The sequence below is a fragment of the Neovison vison genome, chromosome X, assembly GCF_020171115.1.
Source record: "Neovison vison isolate M4711 chromosome X, ASM_NN_V1, whole genome shotgun sequence".
NCBI lineage: Eukaryota > Metazoa > Chordata > Mammalia > Carnivora > Mustelidae > Neogale > Neogale vison.
The window spans coordinates 104,477,495-104,496,689 of NC_058105.1; the positions used below are offsets into that span (position 1 = coordinate 104,477,495).

Below are 19,195 nucleotides of genomic sequence, written 5' to 3' on the forward strand. Positions count from 1 at the left end.
TTTAATCTTCACTCAGCAGCCAGAATGATCTGTTAAAAAATCAGTCCAATAACAGCACTCCCATGTTGAAAACACTCTTGTGGTTCCTAATCTCTGTCAGAGTAACAGTCAATGTCCTCACACAGTTGCCCTGCAGGGCTTACCCTTCCCAACCTCTCTGGTCTGCTTCCTGCCATTCTCCCCTTGCTTGCCAGGTTCCACTCACCCAGGCTTCCTTATTTTTTTACTGAACATGCCAGACACAGTGCTGCCCCCGGGCCTTTGCGCTCATAGTTTCCTCTGCATGCCTCACTCTTCCCTAAGATAGCCCCTTGATTCATTCTTTCACTTCCAACTAATCTTTTATTCAAAGACCAGCTTCGCAGTGAGGCTTTCCCCTCTACACCTTCTCAGATGTGCCCCTCCCATCCTTCCTTAGCCCACACATATATCTGTGTCTACCTGATGCTTTGTTGTTGTTGTTGTTTTCTCTTTAGCACTTTTCACGCTCTGAGGTACCATAATTTATATTTTGTTGTTCATCATCGCCATTAGAAGGCAAGCTTCATGAGGACATGAAAATTTTTTCTGTTTCATTCACTGTTAAATATCCATTGCCTAAGCTCTTTATAACACAAGAGGTATTCTTATATTTAGTCAGTATTTATTGAATGAATTAATGCATTGGGGGTTTGTTGGTAAGATTTCATTTGTCAGAATAATTCTTTGCATGGGGTGCCTGGCTCAGTGGGTTAAAGCCTCTGCCTTCGGCTCAGGTCATGATCCCAGGGTCCTGGGATCGAGCCCCACATCAGGCTCTCTGCTCAGCGGAGAGCCTGCTCCCTCCTCTCTCTCTGCCTGCCTCTCTGCCTCCTTGTGATCTCTGTCTGTCAAATAAATAAATAAAATCTTTTAATAAAAAAAAGAATAGGTCTATGCAAAAGACTCTGAAATGCCTTCTTCATGAGTGTAGGGCTTCTAAGTGTGGCTTCTGAATATCAGTCCCATTACTTGATGGTCACATCTGTGTCCACTCTATTATTAGCCTTGAACAGTCCAAGTAGGTACCTTGGTAGATTATATCTTCTTGGTTTCATAACACTTGCCACTTTAAAAAGATCAATATTGCATTATACTTTGTATATTTGGACAGATTATTTTTGAAATCCATAAATCTCTAAATCAGAAAAAAGCCTCCCTTTGGTGGGCTGCCCTTGATTAGCTCTGAATGGAAAGAGAGAATCTGTCATTCTTTGTCAATCAGCTTGGCACATACTTGACAGCGTGCAGTTACAGAGAAGGAGAGCCACGTTGCCGTGGTCTCGCAAACCTAATTGTAGATAAATAAAAGAACAGTCACCCAGTATGAGGGGAAAGAGAAAGAAACGCAACAGCACAATGTTGTGTTTTTCCATCCATCAGCCTTCATTTGTCAGAGTCTGCCTGACAATGTAGGCCAGAGAAGTCAGGCTCTAACACAATATTGATTCCATTCCATTTTTCGTTTCTTGCTACCCTTTTTAGCAAACAGTTTTTATGTGGAATGAGAGATGGTGCAGCCGAAATATGTGACCAGGGTACATTTATTTTAAAGACTTACTTTGGTTTTTCATTCTGGGAACCCATATATTTGTTTGTTTGTTTGGCTGTTTCAATATAATGTTGTAATTGTTAGCTCTTGCTGCAGTAACAAATAGTCCTAAATCTCAGTGACTTATAACAACAAACATTCATTACTCTTGTGTCTGTAGATCAACTGCATCTTTACTTCACACTGTGGATCACATTCAAGTTTTCTTATAATAAATTGTGGATCTGCTTCAAATGTCATCTTACTGCAGAACCCAGGCTGAAAAAGCAACTCCCATATGGTACATTATTCTCTCATGGTAGAAGACAGGAAATGGGGGTACTAGCTGATGTTGTATTGTCTTTAAAGTCCCAGCTTATAACAGTCTCCTCTGCTCACAGTTCATTGGTCAAAAACTAAGGCACATGGTAAAGACCAAAATCAGTGAGGAGGAAAGTGTACTCACGCACAGCGTAGCCATGTTTATAGGGTCAGCGAATAATAATGAAGTAATAAACCGATTGTAGCATTCACCAACATCTTGGAATTCCCATGTTTCAAATATACGCTTTTTGACATTTCAACTTCTCTGAAATTGAAGTATATTTCATAATGGTGTCTACAAAATCTGATTTTTTAACTTTCTTAGCAGTTCATAAAATGATAGTGGTTCTTAGAATCCATGATATCTTAGAGCTCATAAAAAAAATTGTTGATTGTGGGGATTGACAAAATAGTCAAATGGCAGGAAATACTCTATAAAACACCAAGGTCTTTAAGTTTGCTAAGGAAAATGTTGTCATTTTTATCTTGAATTTCTTTTTCTTTTCAATAGCCACATACTTATCTCATTCACACCAGCTTATTTGAATGAAAAACCATGCATTGGTAGTAAATCTTTTATCTGTCCATTCATATATCACATATATTCATTTTAAAACTTCAATTCAAATACGAAGTGTGATTCTCTCATTCAAAACCCTTTTATGAGGTCTCCACTAAGGTTCTGAGGGTAGTGGAAGAGATCCTTCTTTCCTGGTTCTTGCCTTCTACTCCTGTACCATTTCTTCCCGTTTCCCCGCAGGGAATCACCATGCTGCCTCCAGCTCCTGTCTTTGCACATCCCAGATTTCCCCTTGCAGTACCTAATACCATCTATTCCTTTTGTCAGCCTGGTGCATAAGCTCTCTGTGTTCCAAGCCTTCACTCAAGCCTTTCTTCAGCCGTGAGGCTGGCCCCCACCCTCTTGTTGTCCCTCAAACACAGAACTTACCAGTTCTTTCTCTACGCCCCACTGTATATTGTATTTTCCTGGCTGTTCTGCCTGTTCCCTTGTAAGTTTAATATATGATCATTGTCTTTATCCCTTACAAAGGACTGTGTTATGCCCTGTAGTATTCACAGTTGCCAGCCAAAACTTTAAAATATAGTAAATACTCATTCCATGTTTGTCAAATGAACAAAGAATGAGTGAATGTTGGAACATATGTGAGAAGCTGTTTATAGCCTCCTTATATGTGATATATAGCACACCATATATACATATTATTCATGTGTTATGAGGCTAGCAATAGGTAAAATGAATGGAGAAACATTTAAAAATTTTAAAAAAGTAAAACAGGGCAGGGGCTCCTGGGTGGCTCAGTGGTTAAAGCCTCTGCCTTCTGCTCGGTTCATGATCCCAGGGTCCTGAGATCAAGCCCCGCATTGGGCTCTCTGCTCCATGGGGAGCCTGCTTCCTCCTCTCTCTCTGCCTGCCTCTCTGCCTACTTGTGATCTCTGTCTGTCAAATAGATAAATAAAATCTTTAAAAAAAATAGTAAAACAGGGCAAAATATCTCTCTGTTACACTTTCCTTAGGGCAACTTTCTGGTTAAAAAAAAAAAAACAAATGTGCATAATCAGCTTAATATGAAATTAGAAATACAACATTGCCTATCAATTTTTAGCAAATGTAAGTGTGCATTAATTTGCATCAGAATTCCTGCTTTCCCCCTCACAGGTGTTGTCGAGTCTTTTTTCTTCACTAACCTTTGATTTGTGACTCATCAGATCCAGAACTCCCCAATAAGAATAATACTGTTTCATAAGAAATAACTAAGACCGAAGTTGCTTAGAATGTCACTCCATTTGGAAAATACGTGAGAGCTAGCTTTTAAAATACACCATGATATTCTCCTAGTGATTATTAACGAAGGATTACTCCCTATTCTCTAATTGCTACAAAATATTTTCTTAAAATTATGCCTCCTGGTTAGCAGTCTTACACTGTAGGGGATATATTAAGAATAAGGCAGGGGCAAAAACCTAAATGGAAAGGTGCTTTTATTAGAGGTGAGGGTTTTTTTGTTTTTGTTGTTGTTGTTGTTGATGATGAAATTCTATGAAGGCTTTCTTGTCTGAATGTTCTTTGAAGTCTAACACTTTCTACTTACAAAAACTGGCCACTATAATTAGCTATGTTTCCATTTTAGTGTGACCTCCTTCACCTTATCTTAAATCATATAGAGATATAAGGCCATTTGTGAGATGAAAGGTTTACTCAAACCAATTCTCTGACCTGGATATCATCAGTTGGACAATCATAAACCCACAGAGAGACACCCTTGGTGCATTTTAAAGGCTACGGAAGAATTTATTCCTTTTCTATGGGAAGAGACGGGATTTTCCCTCACTTGCACCCTAAAAGGATATTACAGAATGTACTGGAATTAAAGAGGAAGAGAAAAAAATAGCATGGTATTAAGACATACTAATGTCAATTTTAAAACATATACACACACAGTATACACAGCCAAGGGAGGGATATAATGGACATTTAGTAGAATACGTTTCCTGGTTACAATTTCAGTTCTGCCACTTGCAGACCATGTGGCTTTGGACAACTGACCTAATCTCCCTCAGTCTCAGCATCTGTAAAATTACGTAATACCCTTTTTGTGGGAGTGTTAAGTATGAGGGAAAAAAATGTATGAAACACACACTGTTTGACACATCATAAACTGTTAGCAACTCTGGTTTGTAAATATTGTTACAGCAGTTAATATCATTATAGCAGTTTCTTGACATTTTCAGCACAGCTAAGGATTGTAGCAGCCTTTTTTTTTTTAAACTTTTGTGTGGTCCCATGCTTTGGCTGGAGTTTTTTGCTCTGCTGTGCTTTTCAATTTCTCTGTGTCAAGCATTGCATGGAGAGATATCAACATTTTTTTTAAATTTAGTTCACTTACATTTCCATTTTCTCAGGATGATCATCAGCTTTGTATAATGTATTTTTCTCACACTAAAGAAAAATACACTAAAGAGTATTTTAAGTGAACTTAATTGGATTTACTACACTTGACACTTCAAGCAATAATATTTGACCCTGAACAACTGACCTACCTTTTATCTACTAAATTCACACCACAGATAAATGTAGTGAGGTAAATTGTAGAATTTTATTTTCACAAATAGACTTTGTGAAGTGATTTAACAAAGGTACATGTAATTAGAGATCAGGTTCTCCAAAACATTGCCCGGAAATAACAACAAAGAATTTAGAGCTGAGCATGATTCTTTTGCCATTGTTCTGTTTCTGTGGGACTAAGAGTAAATCTCATTCAGGTAGTTAAACTCTTCATTATTTCATTGAAGGACAAAGAGATGACATTAGCGGTGATAGAAGGACATGCTAATAGGAAACATTTCTATAAAGGGAAATGATGTGACTTTGCAGTGCTCATTCATCAGAGGACTAAATCTGGGGCTAACCTGATGGCCTGAAGAGGGAATATCTTACCTTCTGCAAACCAGGGACATTTCACAAGGTGTGCCAACTTTTCCTCAGTTCATCTAGCAAGGACCTGCTTCAGATTTGGCTCTAAGTAGTATCTGAGCTGCCCTAATGTCAGCCTTGATGTTGTTCATGTTCATTTGCCAATGAAAATTTCATGAATTAGAAAGCGTTTATTTCCTAAGGGAATTCCTTGTGATAAAAAAAATGCAGTCTCCTAACTCTATGTGCCAGAGTCTTCTGAATAGTAGCATCAATGCTTTTCAATCTTCAGAACTATTTGGGATTGCAGAAGAGGGGCAAGGAGAGAAAGATGTTAGTGTTCATCATTTGGCTGCATACCTGAAATATCAATAGAATTATTGACTATTTGTGACCATTTTTGGGAGGTATAGAATTTCTACTGGGTGTGCGTATTAGAGTTTTCAAAGAAGAAATACCCAATTCTCACAAAGTCCATGCTGAATTTGAACTCGTTACCAGTTCCCAAGATTTTTTTAAAATAACTTCTAGAATTTTTTATGGTTCAGAAAGCTCTCATAATATTAGGTCCTGTTTTCCTCCATAAATATTGTTCCTCAAGGTGGTGTGAGCCTCTACATGTTGCACACGTACCCATCAAGTCACAGGGCTAGTCTTATGTTATAGAGCCCCCCTTCCACTGGCATTTATTATAAAAAAAAAAAATGAAAGAAATAATCCCCTTCATGAGTGTGTGCTGAACACATATAAACTGTAAGCACCCTGTGTGCCCTATAAGTTATAGTAATTTGGGTTCAGAGGACTCCCTGCTCTGACGGGCTGAAAGAAAGATACAAACGGAGTATATAAAAGAAGCAGTGGCATGAAGACACGTACACACAGCAGTGCTGGGAGGCTCCAGGGTAGGAGAGGGAGAAAGGGAGATACGGGTTAATCAGGAGTTGCTATCTGGGGAAGATTGCCCAGGCCTGACTGACGCTTGACATTGATTAATCAATATTCCATCCTAGTGTTTAACAAGTGTTCCATCCAAAAAGTCTTCTGTAATATTTAACTTCACTTCCTTCAGCTTCAATTTATGCACATTTCTTTTATTCTCTCCTCAAGTGAGCTAGACAGCAGCCAATAACAGAGCACTTTATATTCATATCGAAAGAGGTTTTTGTTTGTTTGTTTGGTCATTCTTCAGTCTTCTGTAGACTAAGGGAAAACAAACATTTTTTTCTAAATAATTAAAGCATTCCTCAAAAGGCCTATTTAATTTGACTGCTTAATAATTAATAAGCCTTGACATGGTGCTTTAAGTGTTTACTCTTTGGAAAGAAACTTAATCTTAACAATCATGTGGGAAGAATTATTTGGTTTTATTTCAAAGCTAAATTTTGGATCCAAAGCCCAAAAGAATCCCGTTAAAATAAGAAGTTTGTAAAATAAAATGAACATTAGGATTACTGGGATTATTGAAGCTAACAATAGCATTTATCCATATTAATCATATTCGTAAGTCCTATTTCTCATTATTGCATTTGAGGTTGTTTATTTTTTTTTTTGAAAAACAAAGTTAATGTCTGACTTTCTATTTAATAGTATTAGAGTAGAATTCAAGGAGATTTGGGATAAATATTTTCAACTTTACTGTGTTCCACAATGGCCTCTATTTCTTTTCTCTGCACTAAAGCTACTTTTTTGTGCCCCGATATGCCATGCAGAAATTGATCCACAATACATGTGGAGTCTCCAAGGGTATATTTAAATTTAGTAATTTTATTGCTAACTGTGAAGTTAATCTGCACTGTATGTGTTCTTTTCCCCAGGAAATTGAAGTAGCAGTTCAAGGTAAACAGCCGGATGTGGAAAGGATTTTGTCTAAAGGGCAGCATTTGTACAAGGAAAAACCAGCCACTCAGCCAGTGAAGGTAATGAAGCAACCTCTAGCAATATCCATTACCTCATAATGGGTTATGCTTCCCCTGTTCTACATTTGCCATTGACGTGGTCTATTTATAATCAATGAAATAACTTGTAAAGAAATATTGTCCATACCGCAATAGCAGAGGCTGAGCTGTCTTTTTGATCAACATATCCTATTTATATATTGTGATCTTAAGGCTATTAACAAGTCATTGCATTAAAGGACTCATTTCTGTCCTGGTGTGCTGCCATCAATACAGAAAGTAGTCCTACCTTCAAGGTAGATTAAATTCTTTGAGGCTTTATTGCTTTGCTTGCCAGCCTTGATGCTTTTCATATTGTTTGGCTTAATTCAAATCAAGCTACTGCATCATACTGTCTGTCTCCAACAGCTGTAAAGAATCACAATATGGTCTGTGACCTTTCTTTTCTTTGTGACACTCTTCTTATGAAAGAGGGAAATCGGCATTCAGGCTTTAGTACTTTATTGGGTCAAGAATTTTTAGTGATATGTCATGTAATTCCTACTCTCTTTGGTAAAAACTGGTCTGGGAGAAAGCTTTCTCCTTCTTTCCTTTCCTTGCATACATTTTGAAGTCTGGGATACATTTATTCACAGACTATGACATGAGGAGAGAAATGGAGAGCCAGCTCAGTTTTCGAAAAATAGCTAATCAATGGCTTCCATTTGCAAATGAGAGTCCGGTGATAAATAGACGTTAGGTATAGGTTACCTTATTTTCTCTACCTGATCAAAATCATAATGGGTTCCATTATGATGGAGGTTCCCGAGAGCCGGGAATGGTGGCTGTTTATTGATCAGTCCTGGTTTCTCTAGCTAACGTTACAGGCTGAGATTTAGTGAGCCTCGCCCTCATGTTTAAAACTGCTCTAAAACAATGCAGGTCAATAACCTCATTATATAGAACTAGTTTGTCCTTGCAAACAACCTTATCATGACTTAGACTCTGTCTCTAAGGTCACTGCTGCAGCTTGGCCCAAGCTTCATTTCTAGAAAATTGTTTGTTTTTCTTAGAGTTTACAAGGGGCCTTTCCTTAGGTAAAGTTTTAGTCTAAACATATGCGGTCCAAACACCAGATGCTAAAAGGCACAGATTTATGTGTAGAAACTGATAGACACTTATTCAAGAATAATTTGTTGCCATCCCTAATATCCATCATCATCATCATCATCATAATTTGCAAACCGTTTCAAGCCTGGTATGATCATTTTCATGGAGCAACACTGTGTTCAGTGTTTAGATTGGGGAGCTGGTGAAAGTCCTGAAAGCAGCAAACTTCAGGGTTTCTGCTGATGCTCCAAAGAAAGTCGGTCCCAAAGCGGACACTTCCCTTGGTTAACAGAGTGATGCTGGTAGTAAGCAATAAAACAAACAAATGGACTATTCCAGAGGTCTACTATGTCTACTCTTGTTTGCTTCTCAAAGCATTGGTACAGAGTTTGGCACAATTGTTACAGATTAGAGATACGCACTGAAATTGTCTTTCACTTCTCTGCCTTTGTTCAAAAATAACGGAGGGAAAATTCTTAATTGAAAGTCAAGGAGATTTTTGTCTTCATTGTATGTAAACAATCCAAGAAGTTGATGCTAACTTATCATATCTCCCACTCAAGCCTTCAACTTCTGGGCCACTTGGAGATCAGAACCATCTGAGTGAGCATTATCTACTTTCTGCCTTCCTATTAGTGATATGAAAGGGGAATTAGCTTTCTGAAATAAAAAGAAGAGCAAGGAGGTGCAAACTTCCCTTCTCATCTGAGTGAGCACTCTCTTTCCTTCTGGTCTCTCTCTCTCTACTTCCACGTTTCCTTTTAAGTCAGCTCATTTGGGAGAAGTAGAACTTAAATGAAAACTCATTCCTGTTCTACCATTTATCCCTTGGAGTTGGAGGAGAATCAACATATCAAGTTGATAGAGGCAGAAGGGCAAGATTCTCTTGGGAGAGTGGGGGTGTAGAGAAATAGTTGATTCACATGCGACACTTCAGATGGACTTGGTCCTTGGAAACACCTGAAGATGAGATGGGATTTGTGGAAGCCCGAAACACTAGAGGCTCAGTAAATACCTCATAGTTCAGAATACAGAACCCAGCACAGAAAGGTGACAAGCCTGTCGGGACTGTATAAATCTCTGCATGGATCAAAACCCTCTTTTCCCAGGTCAAGGGATGATTTTTCAGAAGGGCGATCTATTGCTCTGAAAATACATAAATAAAGCCCCTTTGAATTTTCATTTCATATATCCAAATTTGAAAATTATGCTACTCCTACTACATTTTCTCCTTAACTTCCAGATTTCTCACCCCTTCATAGATGGGAAAGGAGGGTCTGAGTAGCCTACAGCATATTTCCAGGAAAAAAGTTTGGAAATGATAAGTTATGAAGAAGAAAGTGATATTCTTAAAGAAAATGAAAACTCTTCATGATATATACATATATATGTACATATACATATATATACACACACACAAATAAGATCTAGTGTTTATTTTTTTAAAGATTTTATTTATTTATTTGACAGACAGAGATCACAAGTAGGCAGAGAGTCAGGCAGAGAGAGACAGGGGAAAGCAGGCTTCCCGTTGAGCAGAGGGCCCAATGCGGGGCTCGATCCCGGAACCCTGAGATCACAACTTGAGCTGAAGGCAGAGGCTTGACCCACTGAGCCACCAGGTGCCCCAAGATCTAGTGTTTAAATGGATAATTCATATGTCCTGCACTTACAGACATTCTATTTGAGGATGTAGCAGAGCACGAGTCTGATTCTTAAGAAACTGACAGTTGGCGTGCCCACATGTTGCCTCAGACAGTCTGTCCGGCTCTGATGCTCCCCTCCCAGGCTGAGTTCTCTTTTGAGAACTCCCAGGCCTCATCCCTTTTGAGGGTTTTTTCCCCTTTTCCTTAGCTTCATCAACTTCTCTTGGATTTCTTTAATGTTCACAGACAGTAAATTTTTAGTTTCCTTTTTTGTCATCCCCGACTAACCCACTTCTTCCTTATTTTCTTTGAGAATTCCCCGTTAAAGCTCAAATATATTGTTAAAGATGATTCTACTAATGACACAAATGTAGCACTCAATCTCTGCTGAAAAATTACTGGACTTTTTTTTAGAATAATGTGACTGAAGAAATACGCATTCTTTTTTAAAAAAAATATTTTATTTATTTATTTGACAGAGAGAGAGAGAGAGAGAGATCACAAGGAGGCAGAGAGGTAGGCAGAGAGAGAGGGGGAAGCAGGCACCTTGCTGAGCAGAGAGCCTGATGCAGGACTTGATCCCAGGACCCTGAGATCATGACCTGAACTGAAGGAGGAGGCTTAACCCACTGAAATACGCCCCCAGAAATACGCATTCTTTTTTTTTTTAATTTACTTTTTATTTATTTTCAGCATAACAGTATTCATTATTTTTTCACCATACCCAGTGCTCCATGCAATCCGTGCCCTCTCTAATACCCACCACCTGGTACCCCAACCTCCCACCCCCCCGCCCCTTCAAATCCCTCAGATTGTTTTTCATAGTCCATAGTCTCTCATGGTTCACCTCCCCTTCCAATTTCCCCCAACTCCCTTCTCCTCTCTAACTCCCCATGTCCTCCATGCTATTTGTTATGCTCCACAAATAAGTGAAACCATATGATAATTGACTCTCTCTGCTTGACTTATTGCACTCAGCATAATCTCTTCCAGTCCCGTTCATGTTGCTACAAAAGTTGGGTATTCGTCCTTTCTGATGGAGGCATAATACTCCATAGTGTATATGGACCACATCTTCCTTATCCATTTGTCTGTTGAAGGGCATCTTGGTTTTTATTTTGCTTTCTATCTCCTTTTACTCTCTCCCCGCTACACATGCACACACATACATATACATATACACATGCAGTTTTATTTCATTTGATTTGTACAAGGTTCCTTCATCTTTAGAAACTGAAGATGGGTTAGATAAATTGTTAACAATTTTGCTTAAGTTATCCCTTTGGTAATAATATTTTATGATAATGCTGCTGATGGAATCTTTTCTAATACATTCCACTTTCTACAGAGTAATTTTGCAGTTTAAAAGCAGCAATAACATCAGCCATCAGTAACAACAATATTGACAACCACCAAAAAAAAAAAAAAAGGCAGTTGTTATTTTGTTCTTAAGGTTTTTTTTTTTTTAACTCTCTTTTGAACTAAAGCAGTTAGAAGACAGTTTCTTCTATTGGTACTTATTCCTTAACTCAACTTTTGACATTACTCTTTCTGTTAAAATGTTTTCCATGTGTGTATGTATTTTAGAATACTTATATCACCTGTGTATCAGAAGTGAGAACACTAAAGAATTTTAAAATGTCTTGGTGACTTGCTGAAGTGATGAGATGAAACCAGCTGGTTTGCTTTGCTACCATTTTAGATTATAAAAACAAAATCTGGCTACCAAGAACCTAATGATATATGTTACTAACATTCTTGAATTCTTTTTAAATGTAACAAAAAAACGTAAGGTGTTTGGGGCCTTCTGGATTTGGTCATAGTGTTCCACCCCAACGTTTAACACAAAATAATTGCTGTAGACAAATGGTCAAGAGGGTAATTATAATCTTCCAGGCATCATCTCCTCAAATAGTAGCTGCAGAATGACAGCGTCGTTAGTCATTTTCAATTAAAGTCAATCACAACCAGGGATGTTCCATTTTCCCAGCTGTTTTGTTGTTAATTAACTAGATTAAGCTTGTTTTTTCCCCAACAAGTTTGTTCTACTGCTAATATCAACATCAAACATTTCTAAGAACTTACTTAGGGTTTATTTGTTTGTCTGATTATTTTTAATACATTACTCACAACACAATTAGTAGAAAAACCTGAAGATTTTTAGATGGTATAGCAGGTTGAGTGGTATCTAATTGGTCAAAATCTTGACTAATGAAATATTATACTTACAACAATATTTGGCTTTTATACATGTTCTGTCAGGCACATGATCTAGTTTATCTGGTGTATTTTTTTTATAACATCAAAAATCAATAGGGAGATAACAGTCATATGTTGATCCCCCCCAAAATGAATAGAGCCATTTGACTCATGCATTTGGTGAATACAATTTCCATGTCAGTGCTTATAGAAAGAGTGAGGAGAAAAATTACCAAAAGAAAGTAACAATATTAGAAAGATTGTATAATTTATTGATAGAAGAGTAGCAGAATTTCATTTTTTAAATATGTAAGTTAGGTTTACAACTGAGGAAAAGTCTTTGACTGTGAGAGGCTGAATAAATAATAATTATATATGCTTGAAAATACGGAAAGCCCACTTTCCGCTAGGGAAAACAAGATTTATAATAGATTTTTGAGCAATTTATGAACACTTAAAAAGGAGGATGAGATTGCAAATGTCAAATTTACCTAATATCTTAATTGAGTAGCATTCCCGTATTTTAAATCTCATTTTACAGAATAACTCACTTATTAGAAATACTGCTTTCGCTGTATCATATTTTATAAAAGTTTCACTCACACTCTTCATATGTATATTCCAGAATTCTAGAGCTCACCATCTTCCTTCTAAGTTATCTATGAAATGGATGGCACTGTTTGAATTCCTGTATGATACCATTTAGGTGTCCATCCAAATAATACTATGAACATACCTATAGTCAAATAGTTGGGATTTTTAGCTTACCACAGCAAGGGAGAAATCTCTCCAGGGAGACCCTGGGACATCTCAGTAAGGGGGGGTTAGAAAGAGCTGCTTCTGGGATTTGGTTGGCTAGAGGATTCTAAAGAGGGATTAGGGAAATGGAAGCCATTTGGATTAGATGCTGTCAACAGAGTCAATGTGGTGATTGGGTACCTTTAATAAGAATTTCTATCTAGAAGGTGAGGGAATTGAAGCAGGGCAGGCCTGTCACTGTTGAAGAAGTAGCAGTGCTTTATATTAGTCCTTCTTGTGGTGGCAGAGTGGCCTCATCTCTGCACTGTTGAAACATGGCCCTGGGGTGGCGTCGTCTGTGTGTAGTTTATTTTCTGTGACTGTTCTTTATGTTCAATCAGGGCCATCACGCCTAGCAAACTGCCATTTACCAAAAGGGCCATTTTTTACTTCCTCAGTGTTATCGCTGGAAGTTTTATCCCCATGCTCACTGTGCATTCAAAAGATATTAGGAGAGAGAATCTTTTCATTTTTCTTAGACATGTATTTTTTCTAATCTCTCCATCAGAGTCCTTATTCTTTTGCTTTCTTAAACTGTCTTTAAAAGATTTGTTTACAATGGTCTTCACCACTGGTAAGTGTGAGGTTATACCCCAGGAATAATTGCTAATGGTTTACCAACTTCCTTCACCTTTTAAAAAATTATTATTAACCAATTCTGTTAGGTGACTTCTATAAGCATCCCAGATTTCCATCTCTTGAGGTTACTGCAAGCTACTATGCAGCTTCTTTTGTTCGCAATAATAACAAATGAGACAGAAAAGACATCAAGGGGGCTCTGATAATATGAATGGACTCTTTTCTGAGGAAATACTTGGAAGGAAAGTCTCAATTAAGGCTTACTCAGTTGCTCCTGCTGGAACTGGGCAAGATCATGTAGAGATTTGAATTTTACTCCTGGCCCTCAGTTCTGTTAATTGCATTTATAAAGACAGACATAGAGACATAGATGTCTCAGTTACAACATTCACATGCATGTCTGTGTACATAGCGCTGTGGGTAGATTCAGTTATTTATTTAGCTGATGTTAATTTCTTGCCAGATATTGACATAGGAGAAACATGTAAGATTTTAAAAGCCCAAACTCACTGTATTCCATTTTAAATCAAAAAAGGAAAGCTGTACTCAGAAATCATTTTTCTTATGATTAATTTCTGCTCTTGGTGAAGAATAAATTTCACACTGTTTGAGATAATTGTCTTAACATTTAATGATTATATCCAAGCAGCTTATATACCATGGAACATAATGCTCAGCTCCAAAGCTCCCCTCTAATAAAACTCAGTTTACCATTTTTTAAAAATTGCTCTCCAAGTTTCTCCCTCTGGGTAAAATAAGAATCCCCTGTGATTGTTGATTTTTGAGGGGCTCTTGTGGGGAAAGTCCGGGGTCTACAATTTACTTAGCATATTCAAAATTTTCAAATTCTGGAAATCTAATCCAAGAATAGGACTTGTTCATTATTATCCCACTCATTTCATATTTAAAGATTTTGAAATTTAGGCATGTTTTTCATTCCCTTATATCCGGTTAAAGGGTGTTAACATGATGAAGAAATCATTACCTTCTATAGATTTGTATTGAGCCCTGCTTCAAGTTCATTATGTGAGGAACGCGGCATGAGCTGCTGCAGCCAAACATGTTTTCCTACCTAAAAGTAGTTGATGGCCTAATAGCAAAGACAGCAGTGTAGAAAATTTGGGCACTTGCCAGAGTTCCAAAAAGCCAAACCAAACCAGACCAACAAATAAAGCTTCCATAATATATACATCATCGAGTTCAACTTTGAAGTATGTGTGAAAACTTGAAGAAGTTGTGAGAATGTTTTTGTTACCAGCTGAATCAAAATTTATTGCTAATCATTATGAAAGTTGGGGGAATATACAACTCTGAGCTTACTGCATTTTTGACACTGAACAGTGTCCTCAGATGTTTGTGGTACATCAGGGCACTCCTTCATTTTTCTAAATTTCTGCATTTGAAATTATAGTAGCACATTTACCCATCTGAAAAGAACAGTGGGCAAGATAACATTTGAATAAATGAGTGGACTGTTCCAAATGTATATATTAATAAAAGGGAACTGAATATATAAACATGTTGTTTTTAGGATAACCAAAACCTTGTCCTTCATGCATTGAAATATTTTTATTTTAATATTTTAATGAAAATTTTTATTGACCATCTTGTGCTTTGGTTCATTAAGTAGTGCATAATAACTAACCAACAATTTTATAGTACTTTGCAGTTCACACAGTTCTTTTCTCATGTATTATCTCATTTAGTTTCTCCAACAAAACTATGAATTAGGTGGTGGTGTTATATCCACGTTTCAAGGATGATAAATCTGATTGACCTGTCTGATTTGTCACTGATGACATAAGTTGTAGCAATGAGTTAAGACAGAAATCTGGGACTTCTAATTCTAAAACACAATGGAATTGAAGCTTTTCTTTATTTTTAGAGGTGTTGTTATAAATATCATTTACCGTTCTGTTTTATTATACATTGATATACATGGAATATGAAGTTTAATACAGATCACTGTTTATTCACTTGAGAGCCAGATGAAGCAGTTGATTTTGCTTTTAGAAGCCAGATTGTAAGATAAATACATATCTTTAAATATTAGAAGCAAACTCAATGCAGTGAGATGTTTACACTGTGAGAAGAAAGCTGAACCTAAGGCAACTGTAGGAACAGAAAGCTCCCATCTCTCCTTCGCCCCTCTGGAGCCATATGCTCATTGAGTAGAAGAGTAGGCAGATCCCAGCAATATTGAAATCAATCTTTAATCTTTCTCTCAGCACATGTAAGTGACTTCCTATAATTCAAATGATGTATGATGAGACCTCACCATATGTTGCCCTGTTACCCTTTCACAAATGACCAAGACCTCTACATTTTCTCAATATCTGCTTTTAGTTTTATTATCTCCTCCCTGTTATCTGTTGCTACTTTTTGGTATCAGCATGGTTATTCTTAATACTCTATCCTTGTGAAGTCACTGCAACTTTGCAAGGGAATCAGGAGACAAAATCTGTATTAATTCATTAGCTTTTTATAATATTTAATTCTCAGCATTTAACTCTGAGGTCAGAATGGAAAAATATCTTCCACATGACATGACTTTCAGTGGTAGTATTCTTCATCGATCAGAGGTGTTGTTTGTTTCCTTTTGGAGTCAGGGCTTATGTTTCAGTAATAAAGAGTTATATTCACTGATGTGATGATAAATGTTTCACAACATGCACTGTGGACTAAAAAAAAGTAAAAGCTCTGGTTTGCTGTCATGTCAGACCCAATAGACAGAAGGAACCTCAAGAGCATAGATGATATAAATTAGGACGTGATGAATTTTTAGTATTTGTTTTAGGACTTATTCCCTTGGCAGCTTTTCTTAATTAGGATTTCTTAAGAGAATTAAATGCTACAGAAAATGACTGAAAGGCCTGTTTTCTTATTTCTTTTAAGGATGGTGCATATCTAGTCCATTGTTGATGCTTAGATAACTCATTAGGTATATTGATCACCTTAGGCTTTGGTTCTGGACAATCAGCCTCAACTAGAAAATTGTTGGAAGTGCAAGCTCTTTGTTCCCACCCAAGATCTACTGAATCTAGAAATCTGGGGCTCGGACCTAGGTCTCAGTGGTTTCACATGGCCTTCAGGTGACTCTGTTGATCCCGAAGTATGAGAACTGCTGCTCCAGGGCATTAGGATTAATTCTCTCCTCCCTGCAGCCCCAATCCACTGAAAAGGTTTTCCCTAGGCAAAGGACCTTAGACTCCTTTGCTTCCAGTCAGCAGAAAAGGTAGAGAAGCCTCACACATTCTTTAAAAGCCTGATCCTAGACCCCATGTGTATTATTTCTGTTCACATTCTACAGGCGATAAGTAACCAAATGGCTAAACCACTGGTGTACTAGAGTCAACTCATATCTGCTCCTGAGGGTCTTCTGTCAAATTTTCAGGCAGTTTGTGAGCCACTTGACATCTTGGTAAAGTAAAACTGGCTATGGTGGGAGCATTGACACCACAGAAATTGGCAAACATGAAAATTGGGATTTTTTTATTTTGTTATTTTATTATTTAGTTATTTATTTATTTTGTCAGAGTCAGTTGTTAAACACATACCAGCATGTTGCTGGTCACATATAGGCTTGATGATTTCATGGGGAGCCCTGCAGCTGAAATGACACTTCAGAAATGTCCTGCTCTGAGCAAAATGGGCTGAGCCTTTATTTTTAATTTTTTTTAAAGATTTTATTTATTTATTTGACAGAGAGAGATCACAAGTAAGCAGAGAGGCAGGCAGAGAGAGAGGAAGGGAAGCAGGCTCCCTGCTGAGCAGAAAGCCCAATGCGGAACTCGATCCCAGGACCCTGAGATCATGACCTGAGCCGAAGGCAGCGGCTTAACCCACTGAGCCACCCAGGTGTCCTGGGCTGAGCCTTTATACCCTCACCTTAATTGGTCACGGAATGAGGGCTCCCTGGAGAGGGCACACTCTTGCCCAAGGCAGCTCTCTGCAGCTGAGAGAGTCCCTGAAGGACCACTGCCATCTTTTCCACCATTTAGGACAATCATCCTTCCTTGAAGTGAACTCTGAGTGTCATACCCCATGTGTACCCCAGCCTCTCCCTTTAAGAGGTTCTAATATAATTGACCTGGGGTGATTCGGGGCATTACAGCATTTTCTGATGTTCTCTGGATAATTCTTATATGCAGTCACACTAGATACTCTTCAAAAGGGTGAAGACAATTGCTGAGATGACAATGTTTTTTGTTTGCGTTTGTTTTCCATTCATTAAGGTTTGTACTCTACTTCCTTTAAATGAAATTGTGCCTGGAGCAAGAGTCTGAATGCAGCAAACAATCAATAAATGTTTGTAGGGTGGTTGGCTTAAAATAATTGTAACACCTTTGAAAGGAAATCTACCTAGAACAATTAATTTAGAAGAAAAGTACAATAGAAATACAATAATGTATCCACAAAATGAATTAATAACAACATGAATTAAGTTATCTTTAAGATGTTAATCAAATAAATAACATGTATGCTTTTCTATTAAAGAGAAAGTTGGAAGATCTGAGCTCTGATTGGAAGGCAGTGACCCACTTACTTCAAGAGCTGAGAGCAAAGCCGCCTGGCCCAGCTCCTGGACTGACCACTGTCGGAGCCCGTAAGTATACCGAATCATGTGCTCTCTGGCTGCAGCCATTTATTCAAAAGCATGACAGTGAGGTGATCTCTGGACATAAGGGAAAATCTGCAATTATAAAAATAGGAATAAGCTTTAGTGTTATTTACTGTGCAAAATGCCTTACAGTTATGTTCCTTGGAAATGGGCTCTAATTCAGAATGCGGGATGGCAAAAGTATATTGGGATCTGTTCTCTAGAGGTACATCTATGACAAAGAAGGGTACAAGGGAGTGGACAGTAGAAGAGGCTGAAGGGTCATTTGATTGTAATAGTGGTCTCAGCCACTTCCATAGGAGCCTGAGATCTGGGCTGGCTCCAAAGGCTCAATGGAAGGGCAATAAGAGGAATAGCCTTTGTATTCCTCCGCCAGCCAGTCTTTGCCCATTTTAGGGCCACCTAGTGGGGTGAAAGGGAGACCTTGAAAGAGTTTTTCTGGGGCCAAAGGTAATCCCTAATAAGGAATACCAGTAACAACCAATACTCCCAGCAGCAGGGATGGGTGTTGTTCCTGAAGAGGGGATCAGGATGAGGTACCTGAGTACCGACTAATGCTAGATTTGTGTGGATTCTGTCTCAATGAATGCTCCATCATTTGGTACATCCAATAGGCCGATACAAATTGCTGAAACCACAGGAATGCACGTGGTCCTCCTGGTACACAAATCCCCCCCTCCCTTTTGGAGAACAACTTTAAGAGCTCTTTCATGTTTGGTTCTAGAAAAAGAAAACTACACCATGACTACCACAAGCAGAACTGGGTTGGAATGTTTCTTCATTTAGCCCAAGCTTTGACTTTTGTTTTTCTTGATATTTTCAGTTTATTTTTCTTCACTTTTTATTCATTTGTTAATGGAAGGTATGCATAAAATCCTGTGGCAGTGTTCATCCTGGCTTTGGATCTCAGGGGAAAGAAGCCAGAAAACTTGGCTGTGCCAATTCTGTAATTAGAACTAAAAACATCTTAGGGGTGGAGTGGGGGTTGTTGTTTGTTTTTTTTTTTTTTTGCCTTGTCTGTTTTTCAGAGATCAAATGATTTAAGTATTAAAGCGTGGTGAC

The 19,195-nt window shown here is 37.9% G+C and overlaps 1 protein-coding gene across 7 annotated transcripts in view; it reads left to right on the plus strand.

Moving 5' to 3' along the window:
• DMD (dystrophin) overlaps positions 1-19,195 on the plus strand; it is a 1,990,807-nt gene that overhangs the window by 1,277,239 nt on the left and 694,373 nt on the right. For all 7 annotated transcript variants that reach the window (XM_044235639.1, XM_044235638.1, XM_044235634.1 and 4 more), the window contains 2 exons: positions 7,121-7,222; positions 18,010-18,118. In XM_044235639.1, coding sequence (XP_044091574.1) covers positions 7,121-7,222; positions 18,010-18,118 — 211 coding nt within the window. The remainder of the gene's footprint in view (positions 1-7,120; positions 7,223-18,009; positions 18,119-19,195) is intronic.